General features: G+C 43.7%; 2 protein-coding genes across 2 annotated transcripts in view; both read right to left on the bottom strand.

Moving 5' to 3' along the window:
* LOC146680815 (CLIP-associating protein 1-A-like) overlaps positions 1-5,078 on the bottom strand; it is a 55,235-nt gene extending 50,157 nt beyond the window's left edge. Inside the window, exons 1-2 of the mRNA XM_085448910.1 lie at positions 4,819-5,078; positions 3,983-4,414 (exon numbers count right to left, since the gene is read on the bottom strand). Of these exons, the coding sequence (XP_085305036.1) occupies positions 3,983-4,192 (210 nt within the window). The 5' untranslated portion in view covers positions 4,193-4,414; positions 4,819-5,078. The remainder of the gene's footprint in view (positions 1-3,982; positions 4,415-4,818) is intronic.
* Positions 5,079-10,463: 5,385 nt separating this feature from the next.
* Positions 10,464-18,347, bottom strand: clcn4 (Cl-/H+ antiporter 4). The gene is made up of 13 exons (XM_085448911.1): positions 18,298-18,347; positions 18,160-18,201; positions 17,500-17,654; positions 17,286-17,385; positions 16,865-17,052; positions 16,661-16,783; positions 16,198-16,404; positions 15,990-16,070; positions 15,365-15,910; positions 15,095-15,281; positions 14,480-14,878; positions 14,179-14,395; positions 10,464-11,467 (listed from the first exon to the last, which is right to left on the bottom strand). The coding sequence occupies exons 2-13, from the start codon at positions 18,173-18,175 to the stop codon at positions 11,377-11,379; spliced, it is 2,310 nt and encodes a 769-aa protein (XP_085305037.1). The 5' UTR covers positions 18,176-18,201; positions 18,298-18,347; the 3' UTR covers positions 10,464-11,376.
* Between the last annotated feature and the right edge of the window lie 976 nt (positions 18,348-19,323).

The following is a 19,323-nucleotide window of genomic DNA, read 5'->3' as shown; positions in this document are numbered from 1 at the left end:
ACGCCATTCTTCTTCCAAGGACTTTATTTAAATTTATGAAGATACTTCGTTTTTATATATTCATACTCAAATGTGTTACATATTTACCTGTAAGCTCTTATATACTTGGAGTGATATTCACTGAGCGTCTTTTAAATTTTATATAATTTAAAACAAACAAAATTATATATTTATATATAAAAAATTTATATAAAATTATTAAACCAATTATTGTCTCAAAATTTCATGTTACTGACTCAAACTTTGGAGAAAATAACTTGAAATTTTGCATTATTAAGTCACACTTTTTAGATAATAACCCAAATTTTCATATTAGCTGTGGTTTGGTTTTGTTATTTCAACTAATGATTGTTTGCTTACTAATAAATCGACTGTGTATCTATAAAAGAGTAAAAGATGGGTATTTTCACTGATTCTGACAAAAAATATTAAATACATCATGATGTTAGAAGTGACTCAAATGATTAACTGATAACAGTTTTTTTTCCTGCATATGAAATCTGTTGGTGTCCACTAAAGGAAAGCCACTGAGGTCACTTATTTTGGGGTAGGTCTCACTTACATAAAATACACCTTTGTTTATTAATTGTGCAATCAATTAATTGTGAAATATGAGGAAAATGCTTTGACATCTTATAACTAAGGTATTATAGACTCACTTTTATAACCGTATGCAGACTGATGGAGATTTGTGGTTCATTCTGAGTGGGAATAATCTGGATTAAGAAAAACACTTTCAGGTTTACAGGGATCTGTTTAAATTTTTCTTACTTACTGTCACATGTCTCCCGAATAAGAAGTGGGGATTCATATTAAACATTGCCAACACTTCAAATATGTAAACGCAATCCCAGAGAAGCTAAAGCTCAGGTTTCAGACTGCTCTGAACACTCAGTTTATCACAGTGTTTTCTACTCTCAGCTCCATATCATATCACAAAGAGCAGATATGTAGTCCAAAATATGACCTTTAACCTTTAGATCACCCAAAAACATCTGGACATGAGTATGTGAAGAAGGAGAATTGCTGCTTTTCGACATGATGATAAAGTGAATATCTTTGGATTTTGTGGTGACATTTGAATAATTCGACTACTACAAATAAAATGAGTGTTTCTGACATTTGATCCACTAAAGAGAGGAAGAAATCAATGTGGAGATGAATCTAAACATGTGTCCATTATTCATATCATCTTAAATCCCTCCCTCATGTTTAAGCACTTCACTTTTGCCATAAGAGGCTGCCCATAAGCAGCCTGTATTTACAGCTGGCTGGACAGCCTTTTAATTTACATCAGAGGCCTGTGATCGATTAACACGAGCCATTATCCTAACAGCTTGTGAAAGAGCCCTCCTCCATCCTTCACACTCAGCGCTGGAAGGTTTTAGTGCCCTGTTAACAGCAGCGACTGGCTGGAAGCTGAGTCTCTGTCAGACCTGCTGGCTCGCTCACACAGAGCAGGAAACTGGGCTAATGGGTGCTGGTAAATTAAGCTTGCCTCTGCCGTGCTCGCCTGGGAGCCTCGCCGTCCTCGTTACGGCCCCACAGACATCACCAGGACGGACAGGAGGCTGTGTTTCCAGGGCAGCGCGGGATGCAGCGATACGATTGGTCCGTATGTGTCTGCTGCTCTTACTACTGAGTGAAATGATGCCACACCAGACTCCAGTGAAAAATCCGGCATTTTAGTTAATAAGACTAAAAGTTCAGCAGCCGTTCAGGAGCTGTGATTCACATCAGAGGGTTTCCTTTGGTAGACAATGGTGCAAACATCTATTTTGTAAATAATAATAATAATAATAATAATAATGGATACTTTATTGATCCCCATGGGGAAATTACTTGTTTTTCTCTGCATTTGACCCATTCACTCAGTGAAGCAGTGGGCAGCCCACTAAGCAGGCGCCCGGGGAGCAGTGTGTAGGGACGGTACCTTGCTCAGGGGTACCTCAGGGTAGCCGTTAAGTGGATTCGAACCGCCGACCTTCCGATCATGGGGCGACCACTTTACCTACTGAGCTATCCCTGCCCCAGATGTTTATAAAAAAAACAAACCATCTGGTCTTCCACCAAAGCATTTTTACCATTGGGGGTTTCATTCACTGAATATTAACACCGTTTGTTTTGTTTTTTTTGTCTATCAGACAGGAAAAAACCTTCTATTAAATCAGGTAACACAGACTCTACCTATATCAGAAACAAATCCATAAATTTGTCCTGACTTCCTCCCCTCAACTCCAACTAGTCGTACTGTTAAAAGAGAGTTTTTCCTTCCCACTGTCGCCAAATGTTTGTTCATAGGGGGGCCGTTTGATTATTGGGGTTTTCGTTGTGTTAGTATACGGTCTTTAACTGAATGTTGCTGTGAATTGCTGCTATATAAATAAAAGTGAACTTAACTGAACCCAACAAAAATACGACCATGAGAAGAACATATGTGAAGGAAACCTGAGAGACATTACAGAAGCCTCAGATATGTTGGACGGTTTGTTCCCACAGTCTGGCTTTGAGTTTTAAGGCATTTTTAATAAGTAATATTAGAAAAGAACTGGGTAGCTACATGTAGTTTGTATAAGAAGCAGAGCTGGTGAAAAATGGCAACAGTTGAGTAAATCCATCATTAGGGTCAGGAGCTCTGTAACTGTCCTTAGATGCTCTATGATTAATCAATTATGTGCTTTTATTCAGCATCTGTTTGGCTAAGTCTGGCACATTTACCTTTCTATCTGACCGGCGTGAAACACGAGGGTTCATTGACAGTTTCGTTTGTTTAAACTACACAAACTTAAACAGCAGATGGTTGTTTTTGTTTTATTTTGCATATTTGTGGAGTCAGCACGACTCTGATTTGTCCTCTCTGGCACCGTTGCATTAAAAAGTGACATCATCAGCCTAAAGCAGCTCTACATTACTGTGCACTACTCCCATCTCTATTGATTAACCAGCACCAGCGGCGGCGGCAGCAAACGTCCATGTACAGCATGCTAATCGAGCAGCACGGGGAACCGGGCTGACTGCAGCTGAAGGTAAACAGGCTGGTGGGTTATTCATCAGCTCTCAGACAGAGCAGCGCTCCACGAGGAGCTGCGGTAATTAGCATCGAGCGGTTTCAGGCTCAAACACACAAACGAGGTGGGAAATAAGAGGCAGGAAGACTTAAAGTACCACCTTAAAAAACGACAATAAAAGAAATCAGAATTCTGGACTCTATTTTCTTCTATTTAACAGAAAGGATGGTTAGATCTCCTTCAAATGGCACCGTACACTAACACAATCTGAAACCAAGAAGCACTGAAAACTGCTCAGCAGGCTTTCACCATCATTTTCAAAGCTTACCCCAAGAAGACTTTTGCATATCACTAAGTTGTTAATAACTTATCCTGGTCCTAAAATAACCAGAAATTCAACTCTTAACTTCAGTCATTTCTCAGGACATCAGCTGACATTACAAAGATGTGTCATTTGTCAACAGGAAGCCAAACATTACAACACATCTGGAGGGTAAAGATAACACAATAAACACCACACTTGTATTTAGTGGGGCTTTGTTTGGCCAATTCTCTATTTTATCGAGCTGTTTAAAGCCATGTTATTACAGGTCGGTTTTAATATTTTTGGTTTCCACAGCTCAGGAATTCCCCACCTTCTCAGAAGGAATACAGTGGCTCTCATCGTGACTTAAACTGAGTGTTTCCTTCCCAAAACGACCAGCCATTCAGCTCTTCTTTTATTAAAGACACTCAGTGAGGGATGAGAAACCTAATGAAATGGTGTGTTACAGTAAAACACACCCAGCCAACACTGTAAATTAAGGGCACTTCTCCAGCCGAGTTTCACAACTAAATAAAAGCACCACTCCCTCTGTACTGCAACAGCTGAGGCTGAAGTGCTGTATTCACAAGCACGCTGACAGATGTGAGGACTGGGATCTTTTTTTTCTTTTTACCCCATCTCACCCTCCAGCTGCTGCTGCTCTGCTCACCTTGAAGTTGCTGGAATTGACCCAGGAGCTGGCCACGCAGTCCACCATCCTGTCCAGCATGCTCTGGTCCTGCTCCAGCTCCGGGGACCTCTCCTCATCCAGGATCAGCTCCATGACCTCCTGGCCCACCTGGAGCCTCTTCCCCAGGTCCTTCTGCGTCACCTGCTCCAGCAGGTACTCCATGCTCACCGCCTCCACCTCCTCCTCCATGGCTGCAGGAAGCAGACTCCCCCAGGTGGTCTTGTTTTCCCTCCTCGCTCCTCCTCACCTGTGGTCCAGCAGAGGTGTTACAGTTGGCAGGACCTGCAGCAGGATTCGTACACGGCGCTTGTGCTTAGGAGGCAGCTAATGTGGAAGAAGGAGAGAGCTCCAGGCTGTCCTGCTGCGGAGGGCTGTGCCCGGCATTGGGCTTCATTCTCCTGCACAGCTTTGCTGTGATTTAATGAGGGGGAGAACAAAAAAGGCGAGAATTAGAGCCAAGTTTCCACAACTATCACCTCCAGATTAAAAGACTCCAGCCTGCTGACCTCCAGATCCTAGCGTGGTCTTAGCAGTGCCTCTGTGCTTTCAGCTAACGGGCCGTTAAGGGGCGCTAACACAGGTGACCATTAAGTTAGGTGTCAGGACAGTTTAACTGAGCTGTTAGCTTCAGCTGCTAGCTCGCTGATAGCCTGCTTTCTATCCAAAAATACAGCCGAGCTGGTGCTAGCTATGCGGGGAAATTCAACCCTGTTCTCCCCGCAGGAGAGCCGTGAACGCCTCTAACCTGTCTCTCGGACTCCTGGCGGCTTAATTAACTAGTTATTAATTCAGCGACCGGCTGTAAATCCACTCACCGGATGGACTGACTCGTTCCCAGGGAAAAAAGTCAGAAGTGGCGATGCTGCCTCCGGCCACAAACTACCGTTACTTTCCTCCGTTGGGCTCGGCGATCACTTCCTCGCTGGTGAAATCTTAATCTTCTGGCAGCTCACGCCATCTCTGCGCTTCTAACCTCTCACCTCTCTAACTGACGAGCTGCCCGCTGCTAATGAAAAAGGGGAAGATTATTATTTGCCGTAGTAAATCAAATCATGACCCCTGCCAGACGCCGTAGAGTCCTGCAGCGAGTCGAGTGAAGCCGCATAGTCGCGACACCTCCCGGCAGAAGCGCGCAACTACAGCCGGAGGAGGGCGTACATGGTTGGGAGGGCTCTCCCGTCAGCCTCAGGTGACCCCTTTTAAAAATTCAAGGTGTGCCTGTCAGAGTCAAGAGGTGTCATCCGGGCCCAACTTGGCTCCGAGATGACAACAAAAATTATTTATTTATTTTTATGGTGAATGAGAAGTTAGAGAGAACTGAGTTTGGAGACCACTGCTTGTTGCAGATCTCAAAGGTTAGAGACAGGGCCTGCATTTTGATCCGGTTGTCTAAAAGTCTCAGAAGAAGTCACTATGCGCACTGTGAACGTAAGGGCTGTATATGTGCTGATTTCTTAGATTTGTTTGGCATATTTGTCACACTTGCATGTTTCAGATCATCAAGCAAATTTTAATATATTCTTTTTAAAAGATAAGCCAACTAAATATAAAATGCAGTTTTGAAATGATGATTTTATTTATTAGGGGGGGAAAGCCATATCTGGCCGTGTGTGAAAAAGAAATTCACTGCAAATTAGCTGTGATTAACCACATTTTTGGAAAACTGAGTTCAATTTGAATTAAAACAGAACATGTATGACAAAATGAGGCAGGCTAAAAGAGTTGAAACAGCTACAGAAACAGCTGAGAAACAAAGTCACTGGCATCTATCAGTCTGGAAAAGTGTTAAAAAGCCATTTGTAAGGCTTCAGGAGTGCAGTGAACCAAATAAAGAGCCATTTTACACAAACGGAGTAAACTTGAAAGAGTTGTGAACCTTCCCAGGAGTGACCGGGTAACCAAAATTACTCCAAGAGTGCACTGATGACTCATCCAGGAGGTCACAGCAGAACCCAGAACAACATCTACAGAACTGCAGGGCTCACTTGTCTCAGTTAAGGTCAGAGTTCATGATTCAACAATAAGAAAGAGACTGGGCAAAAATACTCTGTGGACTGATGAGACAAAAGCTGATCTTGAAGATCCTCCACAGTGATGACTCATTGCTAGTTATCGCAAACACTTGATTGCTACCAAGTCACACAAGAACCATTAATGAGGTTTATAGGGCAATCACTTTTTCACACAGGGGCAGGTAGGTTTGGATAGCATTTTTCACTCAGTGAAGAAATAATTTTGTATTTACTTGTGTTATCTTTGTCTAGTGTTAAATGTGTTTGATGATCTGGAACATGTAAGCATGACAAATACACAAAAACTAAGAAATCAGGAATGATGTAAGTAAGTAAGTTTCCGTGTTTCATGAACGCCCCTGCAGCTTCAGAGTGAGGGTCTGACCTCTATGTGGTTAAAAGAGCCTCGTCCATCTCAAGAGAGTCATGAATAAGCCATGTGACAGCCAGGGCCCTATCAGGGATAAGTCTTCACATCAGGGAAAAATAACACCAAAGTGAAACTAAAATACTGTGGAACAAGCTGGATAGTTCACTCATTACAATAAACAGTGAAGGAACGTTTTACTTCACCATCCTTTAAGATTTAGTAGCTAAACCTTTAATAATAAATCCCTTTGGAAGACTGTCACCAATAACAATGTGAGTAAGCATAATTATGACTTATTATCTCTTAATTACAAGTTAGTATCTCACAGGTTTGATGGAAATTCTCATAACAATCATTTAGTGTCTCATAAGAGATGACTTTAGTATGATAATGAACTTTATTGTCATACTCATGAATGTCTTTCTTTTGATATTTGGACCTCATATACTTATAAGAAGCGATGCCTTCATCATATCTTAAAATTAGGATTTAGCATCTTCTAATTAATAATTAACAATGACTTAATGCCTCATATCAGACAATAATGAGCCTAAATATCATAATTATGACTTGCTCACTCTTTTTTTAATTTGTATCCAGCGATGTAATACAAATGCTCAAGGTTATGACTTAATGTGTCATTATTGTCATATTTTTGTCATAATATAAAAACGTTATTAAAGTATCATAACAACAAGTTTCACTTGTATTATTAGTTCATTTGTGGCCAGTTTCTGAGTGTGCTGCCAGATAAAGACTCCAACACCACACATGTAACTGCAAATTAAAGAGCTGTTTATGTAATAACAACATAAATATCAGTCAGACTGAGGATATAACAGGTTTTTATAAACATGTAGTTGCTTTATTTTGCCTTTGGGGGCAGCACTGAGTCTCTGTTGCTGTATGTCCCTGCAGGTGATGGAAGAAGTGTGAGAACATCTAAAAAAACAAAAGACTCCCATCATTGACAACCGGTCAGTGCCAACCCACATAAAACACACTCTCACACACATATACTGTGCTGCTGCTGACAGGCAGTGGGGAGAGGCGGAGATGCTGGTGCTGCTCCAGGTCATGTACACCGACCTGGACTTCCTGACGGAATTCCACATGGAGCTGCAGAATTTCCTGTTTGAGAAGTACTGTCTCTGTGTCACCCAGATGGCTGGAAAACCAGGAGGGAAACACCTTTACCTCAGAAACATAAACATCAATTAAATTCAGGAGAAGTTGGTGTTTTTATATAAAAACTGCTGTTGGTGCGTCTGTGGACTCTAAAATCAAACACATAAAAAAGCCTGAAATGGAAATAATATTGCAGTTATGTATCTTTTAAAGTGTAGCTTTGTGTAGGGCTATTACTGACAAACACAGCTGATGTCCACATCATGGACCACATACAGGAAGTTCAAAGGAAGTCTACACGGTCAGGTCTTAACATCGGGATGTGTCTCCCTGTGGTTAATGTGGATTTATCTCAAATGCAATGCTCAGACCATCTTGGCTCTGGAGAACCACCGCTGTGCTGTCACCTCTGTCCGCGGTACATCAAAAGCACGAGTTCAGCTGTTCATAGCTACAGAGAAAACACGTTTTAACTGTGAATAGTAATGACACAAGGTAAAAGCAGCAGCTTTAAGTTTGGCTCTAATAAACTGCACCATGTTAATCTTACTGCTTTGATGCAGAAGCAGTTTTGTGCAGATCAAAAAGTTGGTATTGAAACACCGAATGAAACGTTTAATATGTAAAGATATTAATGTGCTCAGACAGTTCTGTTTGCATAAGAGATAATTAAAGATAATAAAAGCAAGATCCAAATGAAAAAAACAAGCAAACAGAAAAACTCTAACACAGTGCAGAGGAAGAGTTTTTATTACAGAGTTGGAGATGGAGAGAGCCACCAAAGAGGAGGAAGTGTCCAGTCCACAAATTGTTGACTCTTTCTTGAAAGATTACTGGCTGTGTTGCATCAGAAATCTTAATAAATACAAATGTGTGGTGTTAATCTTACAGTTTTTATGGCGTTGTTTGGATTCAGGCTGCTTTTAATGTTTGATGATCTTTAAGAAAGGAGTTAATGCTTCTCACTTCAGAGCAGACTGTCTGTTTTGATCGATTGTATCTATTTTGTAAGGTCACAGAGGGGCTGGAGCGTATCCCACGGCGACAGGTGAAGTCAGAGAAATAACCACACTTAAATTAGGTGAAGCTAATGTGGACGTGTTTGGACTGTGGCAGGAAACAGACAGGCTTGTCAGGAGGTCTGAACGACCAGCGCCATCTGGTGGACTAATCCAGTTCATTTAAACAGATGGATGCTTTACTGATCCCCCTGATGTGAAACAGTGAGTAAATATTTTTAATATTTTTTAAAAAATGGATCCAGTTTTGATTAAATTACTGTTGATTCTGTGTGATTAGAGTTTTTAAAAGCTTCTAAGTAAAAAATAAATAAAAAAGGGAGTCGAGTTTATTCTGAGGTTAAGTTCAAAGTTTTCGTTTGTTCTTCAGTCCCTTTATTTCCAAAGCCCACAAACAAAAGTGCAGATGTGTGATTTCTACCTCATAACCACCCACCATTCAAATAAAACGTGGAGTTGATGTTATCCTGTCTGAAACGCACTAACTTAACAAACACTAAACGTTCAGTATTTACAGCACAGAGAGCTTTCCGGTACATTCTGTTGGCATTTGTCAAAGAAAACACTAAACGGACGAGTTTCCCTCAAAGGTTCTCGTCTGTGTGGAGTGTCAGCAGCACCCGTGTCTTTCCACACCAACACAAACACAACGAGCACTGAGCGCGCTCAGATCAGCTTTAAAATGACCTTCGTGGACACATTATCACATCCTCACATGGTAACAGTTAGTTAATGTCAGTTTACATAACGGGAGCTCACAGTACCTTAAAGTGTTAAAGCAGCATCAGACTGGTGGGTATGAAACCGCTGCTGTAAAGGCTCACACACGCAGACACACACCGTTTCTCTGACTTAGCTTCTCTTAGATGATTCACTAGAGTGAAAAGCAAAGCGTCGCTCACATGGCCTTTAATTATGAGTGACTTGGCAACATTTTCCCTTTGCTTTGTCTTTAAATCCAGTTTGTGATTAAAGGAAAGAGCTCGATTAGCTTATTTGAACTAGAACTAGGGCCTGTGAGTATGTGTGGGAGCCTTTAGAGCAACTAAAGCAGGTTTCATATTGTTAAATAGGAACTTAGAGGAGGAAACGAAGCTCCTTCCATCGCCTCCTCGTGCAGCTCTGGACCGCTTCCAGCACCACTGATATTTGGACACAGCTCGCTAAAAGTCCTTTAGTGACTATCTTCTCTTTAAACGAGTCAAAACAAACACCTTCAACACTGAATAAATAAATAACATGTCAGATGTCTTCAAACCATCTCCTCAACAAGGAGAAGAAAAGAGTCTTTTCAGCTGCTTTAGGGGTAAAATTTGCTGCAGCCGCCGTCTCTCCTGCAGATTACAGCTTTGATCATTAATACCAAATATAAATGTAGTACCAAAGAAATAATGTGGATTAAATGCCTCAGCAGCAAATAAAATGATGAAAATTAGCCTTTTTCCCCTCCTGCAGTGCAGGAAAGAAACACTGAGCTGCCTGCTCTGGGAGCTGTTCTAATGGATGCTGTTTGCTTTTTAAGTTTTCTGGTTTGGTGTTAAATTAGATGTTAAATCTTTGTGCAATCAGGTCAAACATGACAACCACAGAGCATTTTAACTTGTTACTCACTGAAATTCAACCAGGATGAAGCCTTTAGCTCTTCTCTGATCTGATAAACTCGTGAAAACCCCAAAACTATTCTAAAGGCCATCAAACCACAACTTTATGGATATGTACCGAGGTCAAAGCTGGTCATTCAGGGTCCAGGGGAGGTCGTCTCTATGAGGAAAACAGCTGAGATGACTGGAAGCGGTTCAGAGGTGCACACCCATCCTCTAAGATCAGGGTTGCTTTTTGATTTTCATGGGTGGAGTTTAGTTGGAGAGCTTTGTGATTTCCTCTCTGTGCAAAGAATCTGATTGGCTGGTAATTAGAAGAACAACCAATGCTACAGTAAAACAAACAAACAAACAAGGTTTAGTGTTTGAGGGAGCTGGCATGTCCACCAGACGCATGAACACAGGCAGGAGTAATATATAAATATGGCAGCAACACGTACAACAAAAAAAGACAAAGTGCAACAAAGTCCTCAACTTCAAATAAAATCAGCTCCAGATGTGTGTGACCCTCACAGCTGGTCCCATTTCACCTCCAGATTTAAAGATACACATGATCATTTTCCAGTTATGACTGAATATCATCTCATTCAGAAGTGTGTGTGTTTCATACATACTTGTAGTGCATTTTCTTAACCGAGAAAGTTGAATTTGGATTCAAAGAAGAGCTAAACTTTCTAAATATGTTGACGTTTCGGGCCTGAAGATCACTCAACAGGTCTGGATCTGGATATTTGGGGAATAGCACTTCACCAAATATGTTAAAACTTTATAAATCTTTATAAAGTCTGAGTGTTTTAGGGCTAAATATACACATCTAACACACAGAGCCGTTTGAGCTCTAAAAGAGAGGAAAGCTAGGCAGAATAAAGACACCCTTCTGAATGAGATCATCTCTAAAACCTACACCATGAATCAATAAAAACAATCATCACGGAGCCTCAGAGGTCCAAATTTCATTTAAATATGATCAGAGATGATCGTTAACCCTGCGATTCACTCCATACACACACACACCGCCCTGAAGTCGCAGTTTCCCTTCATCTGAATCTCTAAACTGAACGAGCAGCAGCAAATGAACGACGTTAAGGTGGATTCACTATGTTTTAAAGCCTTCCTGCCACTGCGGGGGTGGGAGGATATTGAGGGAGGTGGGAGGGGCTTTTCACAGGTAGCAGAGCAGCGTGGCGTCATCTTTCCAGTTTGACATATTTACACCATCAGGGCAGTAAACCCGCCTCTCACGCTAGTTGAACATGATGGACTCTGGATCCTGGTTCATCATCTGGGCCATGTGACGCAAAACGTCCTTCTTGGTGATGATGCCCAGGAGACGCCTGCAGAGGAGGGATGCAAACAAAGGTCAGAGGTCGTTGCCCATGTGATGAGTAAAGGAAGAATGTGCAGATTAGAGGAGACAAACTGAAACTGCAACCAGATCAGCTTGACAGCCACTCTGATCACACAGATCAATCAACTACAGGAGAAAGTTGAGTCTAAGACCCAGCTTCCTTTGCTGTTGCTGTTCCTGGCAGAAACAGCAAAGCATGGACACTGCGGGCTGGATCACAAAGTGTCCTGACCTCTAAACACCAGCTGACCTCTCATATAAGTGAGTAAACACTAGGGATGGGTATCAAAACCCGGTTCTTGTTGAGAACCGGTTCCCACTGTTTCAATTCCTTGGAATTGTTTGTCATTTTTGCAAACGATTCCCTTATCGATTCCAGTCGCCCCGAATGACGTCACCACGTTGCGGAGCGTCATTTACCTGGCAGGAAATATGGCGCCTTTAAGCGGCTCAAACACTAAAAAGTTTGGTTATACTTTACGAGAACGGATGACAACAGGGCAACTTGCAATACTTGAAAAGTAGATATTTCATTTAAGGGAGGAAACACTACGAATATGCAAAAGCATTTGCTCACAAAACACCCGATGACCTTAAATGAATGTCGTGTTTTTAATTCCGCTCCGGACTCGTGAATCTCAACCCAGCAGCAGCGGTAACGTTTGCACATCCTCTCCTGTTAATGCGGCAGGTAAATAATCAACTAACAGTGCATATTATGTTAGCGCGATCTGCCTTATTACAAAACCTGCCATTACTGAGCATTTAGGTGACCATGATGAGACAGACAGTCTGGCTCAGATGCTGGCAGTTCTCGCTGCAGTCTACCAGTAGCGTCTCCTTTCAGGCCAGGATAGACGAATGTCACCCAGCAGTGACTAAGTTTGTGGTAAAAGGCTTGCACCCATTTGCCACAGCAGATGCCCCCGATTTTCAGTAATGTGTTTAATTGTAGGCAGGGACATTACTGGATATTCTTGTGTAATTGCTACAGAATAATTTATGTTATACTTTGTTATTGCTACAGAAGAATATTTATTTTATTATTTTACATTTACAATTTTTTTTCCTGGGGACCCTGTGACACCCCATTGAAGAGCCGTAGGCTGGATCTCTTAAGATCTCACTGTTGGGTTTGTAAGGCCATGTTACTCCTACATTTCTATCTTGTTCAAAGAGAAGATAAAAAACAAAGTTCTAAGCTAATCGACCTTAGTGTTCTCCTTTTTTAAAAAGAATCGATAAGAGAATCGATAAAGAATCGAATCGTTAAACAGAATCGAAAATGGAACCGGAATCGTGAAAATCTTATCAATACCCATCCCTAGTAAACACTGAATACATTTGGGTTTATTTAAATCTTGGTTATAGGAGACCTATTTTCATTTTTATTTTTTTAAAATAAGTAACAGAGGTAATAAAGATGTAATAACGATTAAAGAAGTCATAAATTAATTGGTTTTAGGAGTTTTAACAATTATTTATGTCACTTTGCTTCATAACTATTAAGACAAATGATCTCATTGAGTCACTAGAGGGAGCCGTTTGCCCTTAAAATAACCTAATGAAAAAGCTGCTGATCTCTTTGATCTAAGCTAAGCCGGCTGCTGCAGAAATATGACCTTAAAAACTTCAGCCCAGCTTCACCTTCCTCATCTTTTTTTTTTAAACTGTATATTTAGAAAAAGACTGGCACATAGAACAGAAAACACTGCACCGAACACCCGATCTCTATTATTCTAGATAAAGCCCTGAAATACTGGCTGCTCTTACCAACAGAGCAGCCAATGACATCAGAGGTGAGCAGGAAACATGAAGCTGCTGCTTCTCTGTTTCCTGCAGACTGGAGAGAATCCTTCTCTGACATTTTAAAGGAATGATACAGATCAGCTTCTGAGCTACAAACGGTTTCAGGGTTTTTACTGATGAACGTCACTGCTAAAGTCAAGGTATTCACAGTATTTTTGGTGGCAGGACAACTGCAAATGATCCAGTTTGTCACCAACAAAGTGAAACTATGTTTTCAGGACTTTGTAGGTGCATGAAATCTGACCCCGTTTCAACCCTCTAGCAGATCATTACATGAAGGCACCTTTTGAATACAAGCGCGCTCATGCTCACAGGTGTACACACGGGTGCTCACACACACAAACTACACCCTTTTTGGCTCCTACCTCAAAGCACACTGTGTGCTGTCGATTCTATGTGCTGCACAATAATATTCAATATTTAGTATTTGCTGTTATCTTCACATAGATCATCACGATGATGTTGTTTATTATATTGCTCTCTTTTTTTGCTTGTTTTCGTTTTTCTTTCTCAACAGGTGATCCAGGTGACTGATATATGTATTTTTTGTCTGTTTGTTTTGTTTGTTTTTGGTTTTTGCCTTTCATCACCGTTCCTCTTCCCTGCTGTTTTTCTTTCCCCCAGTCATGTCTGTCCCGTGTGTAGCAAGTGAAAATAAAATAAAATAAACAATAAAAACAAAGGTCAATCAAACAGACTAATACGGCAAGGCCAGGATGGTCCATTTGGTAAAGTAAATGCATTGGGCATCTTTCTTTGCCTTTAGACAACAATTCTGATGGCAAAAGAACATAAATGGGACAGGCGAAAAAAAAAAGAAAAAAGAGAATTTTCAACCGTTTCCATATTTCAGGCTGTAACAGCAGATGGCATTTGGCGTGCTCTTACCCGCTCCTGGTGACCAGACACTGGCGCAGACCAAGCTTGCGGAAGATGTCCACCACGGTCTCCATGGGCGTGTGGTCGGTGACGGTGAATGGGCTGAGGTTGAGGATGCGTCGCAGCTTAAGCGGCTGTGGGTTGCTCGCCGGCAGCTGCGGTGCGTCCTCGGTGAAGTAGACCACTGAGCTGCTCACCACGCCGTCCTGCTTCTGACGGGCATTCTCTGTGGATGGATCGAGGGGAGGAGTCAGTGGAAACCTTTCGATCGGATTCACTAAAGACTAACGTGCATTTGCGGTTGACTTACTGATGGCGAGCGTGAGGTCTCTGCGCTGGACAAAGCCGATGAGCCTCTCTGACTCTCTGGACACGACCACGGGGAAACCGTTGTAGTCCGTGTCTTTGATCAGCGTCTCCACATCCTCTACTGTCGTGGAGTCCTGCGTGAGGACAGCCAGCGGTGGGTCGTTCCTGCGGGGACGCATCACGTCGGTGGCGAGCGTGCGGTGGGTGAACTCGTCCCGCACGTCCAGGTACGGGTAGCCGTTTAGCAGGATGTGTGACTCGTAGATGCCCTCCTTACCGAATGCATCTGCCACCCACTTGCTGGTGACAGCAGCGGCCATCAGGGGGACGATGTACTCCAAGCCGCCGGTAAGCTCAAACATGATGACCACCAGCGAGACGGTCATCCTCGTTACACCGCCTGAAGCAACACAAACACAGCTGCTTCATCACAGGAGGAGACTTAATTCAACCATTCACAGTGTGAGAAGTTTCTGCTGTTTACCAGGGGCAGCCAATCAGAACAAAGCTTGGGTTAAAAGGGGAGGAGCTAAAACAGCTTGTTTCAGGCAGGCCTGACACAAGGCCTCATCATGTCTACATCTTAAAGCTTCTAATGGGTGAACGGTGCACTCACCCAGGCAGGCGGCGGCTCCCACCATGGCGTACAGTCCTGGCGTGACGCAGTCGGCGCCGGGCCGGCACCAGTTCTTGAAGATGATCCAGTCGTGGTGATGGTAGGCCATCTGCTCCACGGCGATCCCGACGATCCGCCCGGCGATGGCCCCGACCGCCATGCTGGGGATGAAGAGACCCGAGGGGATCTGAGGAGGAAAGAGATCCGCTCAGAGAAACAGAAACAGGAAACAAACACCGACTTCCAGCCCATCGTCTTCCTCGCACTGACCTTCATGCCGAAGGTGAAGATGGTGATAACGATCTTGAAGATGAGTGCGAGGGTGAGCTGCCACAGGGCGTTGTAGACACCAGGTCCCGCTGGGCGGTCCGGGATGTCGTCCACCGGCCGGCTCATGTTGGGGTTGTTGACGTAATCGCAGAGCTGCGACGACTCGAGCGCGCCACAGTCATTGAAGAGCTCTGAGATAAGCTCGCTGGTGCTGCGGCGGGTGTATGGGTTGGGGTAAGCCAGAAGGGCAGTGATCCCCGTCACGGCGATCACCTCCAAGACCGGGTACTTCCCCAGCTGTGTGGTCTTCCTCCGCCGGCACCAGGCGATGTTGGCCCGGATGAAGAGAGTCCCCCAGAGGCCGCCGAAGACGCCAAGCAGGATAAAGGGCACCAGCTCGGCCATGTACCACGGCGTGTGGTACTCCACATAGAAGAGCACCAGGCGGCTGTTTCCAAATGGGTTGATAGAGCGCAGCGTGAAGGCTGCGACCAGTGCGGCGAAGAAGGAGCGCCACAGAGTCTTCAGAGGGAAGTAGTAGCTGACCTGCAGGAGGAAGCACAGGACATCGTTAGGAGAGAGGAGGAGGAGCTACAGATACTCTGTGTCCGGTCTGATAGCCAACCTCTTCCAGGCTGAACAGGACTCCTCCGATGGGCGCGCCGAACGCCACCGACACTCCAGCTGCCGCCGCCGCCGACAGCACCTGCAGGAGGCAGACACACATACATCTACGTGACTTTTCCTTCATCGAGGGGAGAGCGTGCACACTGTGAGGAAATCTTACTGCCCTTAAAAGGTCAAAGGTTAGGAGTGTTTTTTCCGCAGCATACCTCTCGCCTCTTGCCCTCGTTCTTGCTGTACTTGGAGAAAAGGCTGCAGAAGAGGTTTCCGCAGCAACACGCCACATGGACCAGAGGACCCTCCTTCCCCAGGCTCAGGCCCGACGACACGGCCAGCACCAGCGTGACTGTCTTGATCAGCAGGGTCCACTTCCCCAGGTAGCCCCGGATGATGAAGCCGCTGAGGATCGTCTTGATCTGCACAAAACATGCAAACAGACGGAGACATGTGAGAGCGAACGCACGGCTGAAAGCGCAATCAGATTCCATTTAAAAAGTCCCACAGGAAAACTGTTAAAAACCATCTGTGTCATGGCTTCAGTTCCTGTATCTGCATGGGGGCGTGGCCTAATGCCACCTGCTGCAAGTAACACACCTCATTAGAAGCCTGCTCAAATGAACTGAGCCAACTCCAACTGATTGAATTTGTTTATCCAGTGAAAAAGTTTGTTACCTCCGGGATTCCCGACCCGCAGGCATACGGAGCGAACACTCGCACCAGCGACACCGCCAGGAAGGAGAAGAGCAGAGCCCATAGGATGTACAGGAAGTAGTTCAGCACGTACGCTCCGGCTCCCTGAGAGAACACAGAGTTAGCTCATCACTCTGTCCACTCATTGAAGAAACACACACAACCACTAAAAGCGGGCAACTCAACCTCGGCGTGGCCTGTCATCAGCTCCGCCCACTTCTGCCACTGTGGGCACTTGTCCCGGTCGTCAAACGTGGTCTCGTTGGAGGTCCAGCAGCACTGCTCATGGCTGTACCAGAACGCCGAGAGGCACACACCCTCCTTCAGGTCCGTCATCCAGTCCACGGCGAGGTCGATCACGCCGGCCAGCGTCCCTGTGGAGGAGAAGGGGAGGAGTCATTCCACCTCAGAGACACCTTCATCACTCTCAGATTGCTCCTGTTTCTCTTCCGGTGTCGCTCGGACATCCAGAGAGACGTCTGCAGCTTCAACAACAGAGTAAGAAACAGAAATAAAGGTAAAAAGGAAGCTAGATAGATGAAGCCTGGGAACTTTAAGCCCAGCAGCACGAAGAGGAGGAGGAGATCAGAGACACAGCGAGCCTGACCTGAGAGGAGGCCGATGAGCAGCATCACCACCCATCCCGACCAGGCGTCCAGCAGGCTCTTAATCAGCTCCCAGAGGGACTCTTTGCTCTTGCTGGTGATCTGCAGAAACACAGGATCAACTTACAGGTTTGCTGTGTGGATTTCAAATAAAAGCTCACGCGTCATGTGTCACGCCTCACAATGAGGAGGGAGAGGAATAGATGAAGCACACACCTTACGGTGGCGGTCTGTGTCCCTGGATTTCTCTCTCAGCCAGTCAATGGTGTGGAAGTCCTCGTACGTGCTCACATCGGGGAAAGGCTCATCCAGGAAGTCCATCAGGTTCCCGGCACCATTCATCTCCTCCGTGGGCGTGGCGGCACTCACACCTGGAAGAAAGTGAGGACGTCATCAGTGTTAATTTGATTTGTAAACACTCACTGTTTATTTAACGTTAATGTCCATGCTCATCGGTTTAATGAGATTTCACCTGCTCAACACATTCATATAAATAAGAATAAAAGCTTAAATTAAAGATCCACGTGTTTTTAATAATATGCATTTCTGTTTATACTGAGGAGGAGGAGCCGGGTGCAGTCAGCCTTTACTGAATTCAAAGATCCCGATGAGTTAAAAGGAGGGGGGGGGAAGCATTTCACCTGCCTCATATCACAGGATGAGGGCAGATCTCCTCACTTTTACCTGAAGAACAACAACAACTATCTCCTCTGACATGAATGCAATCACCACCGAGAGTCCCCACTGTGTTTGTCAGACTTCGCACCTGAAATGATCCAGCAGCACAAACAGCACTGCGGAGCCTTTATTTACGTTAGCTCCTGAAGCTAACCAGGCTAACTCAGCATCATTTCACTGGCTGTTGTTGTTGTTTACCTTCAGCGACCTCCATGTTGCTCCGTGCTCACCGCTGCGGGTCTAAAATAAAATCTCTTCAATTATTAACTGATACGTTGTCAAATAAAAATGTCATTTTAGTAAAATTCAGCGAGAGAAAAATAAATAAAAGCCTACGGAAGCGTCGCAGAAGGCTCCCTGCAACCTGCCAGTATCGCGATACTTCGGGATCGCGCTTTGCTTGGACCACCTCAAAGCTCGTCGTGTTTCAGGTGTTTGGAGTCTTTTCTGCCCTCTGGTGGCCACGCGTGGGAATTACAAGAAAGAGTAAAGTTTGAAAAATTACAAACCAAAGTCAAAATCAGAATCAGAATCAGAAACTTTATTGTCATTGTCATGAGAACAACGAAATTAAGAATGGTCCCCGATCATTGCATCATCCCTAGCAATATCAAAATATAAATAAAACAATAAAATTCAATAAATAAAATAGATAGAATACTTAAAATACTAATAAGATATAACAGTAAAACATTCACATACATTCCCACACACATGCTTCAGACCGTGCATAGATTAACACAAGAGTGGCGTGATGGACATTTCTGATTCTGATTCTGATTCTGAAGAGCAACCTGCCCTTCTGGGCCAACTCAGAATGGCTGTGGTTCGGTTCAAAGGGAAAGGTTCGCCATCTTCCTCGTCAGGAAGAGATCCAGGTCTCACGATCCCATAAAAAAACCTAGCCTGTAAACAACAGGACTATTACTAATTCAGTTCACACTCTAATGATATACATGGCCATGTGTAAATAATGTAAGTGCTATAACAAAACAAGCACAAAACATTAATTCTAATTTCTAACTATAGTCTATACAGTGCATCTTAATCATGAATGCAATCTTTAAGTCACAATCAGCTTATTCTATCATCAATGTGCACATTTCTATCAGAAATCAGAAATAAACCATAAACTATGGTAGATTTTTTTTTACAGTATTGCCCTTTAACTGAATTAAAGGAGCATTGCTTTACACTGCATAGCAATGAAGCAATATATTATTTACACTCAATGTACAGAATAAAATTATGAAAAGAATATACAAAAACCCACAGGCTGTAGTTTTACAGTATGTGGTAACGTATCAGCACAGTAAGAATACACACAGACATCTATCCAGTGCCGCTCGAGCATCAAATGTA

Source organism: Copadichromis virginalis, linkage group LG23 (genome assembly GCF_057382275.1).
Source record: "Copadichromis virginalis isolate Kocher_CV1m ecotype Utaka linkage group LG23, C_Virginalis_male_GT1.1, whole genome shotgun sequence".
In the NCBI taxonomy this organism is placed as follows: domain Eukaryota; kingdom Metazoa; phylum Chordata; class Actinopteri; order Cichliformes; family Cichlidae; genus Copadichromis; species Copadichromis virginalis.
This window is presented reverse-complemented; position numbering and strand designations above follow the sequence as displayed.

Coding starts and splice junctions, on each gene's coding strand:
- clcn4 (XM_085448911.1), bottom strand. Junction 16,071..16,197: donor ACGAGGGCAAGAGGCGAGAG/GTATGCTGCGGA, acceptor TGCCTCCTGCAG/GTGCTGTCGGCGGCGGCGGC. Junction 15,282..15,364: donor TCTTCACCTTCGGCATGAAG/GTCAGTGCGAGG, acceptor TTTCCTCCTCAG/ATCCCCTCGGGTCTCTTCAT.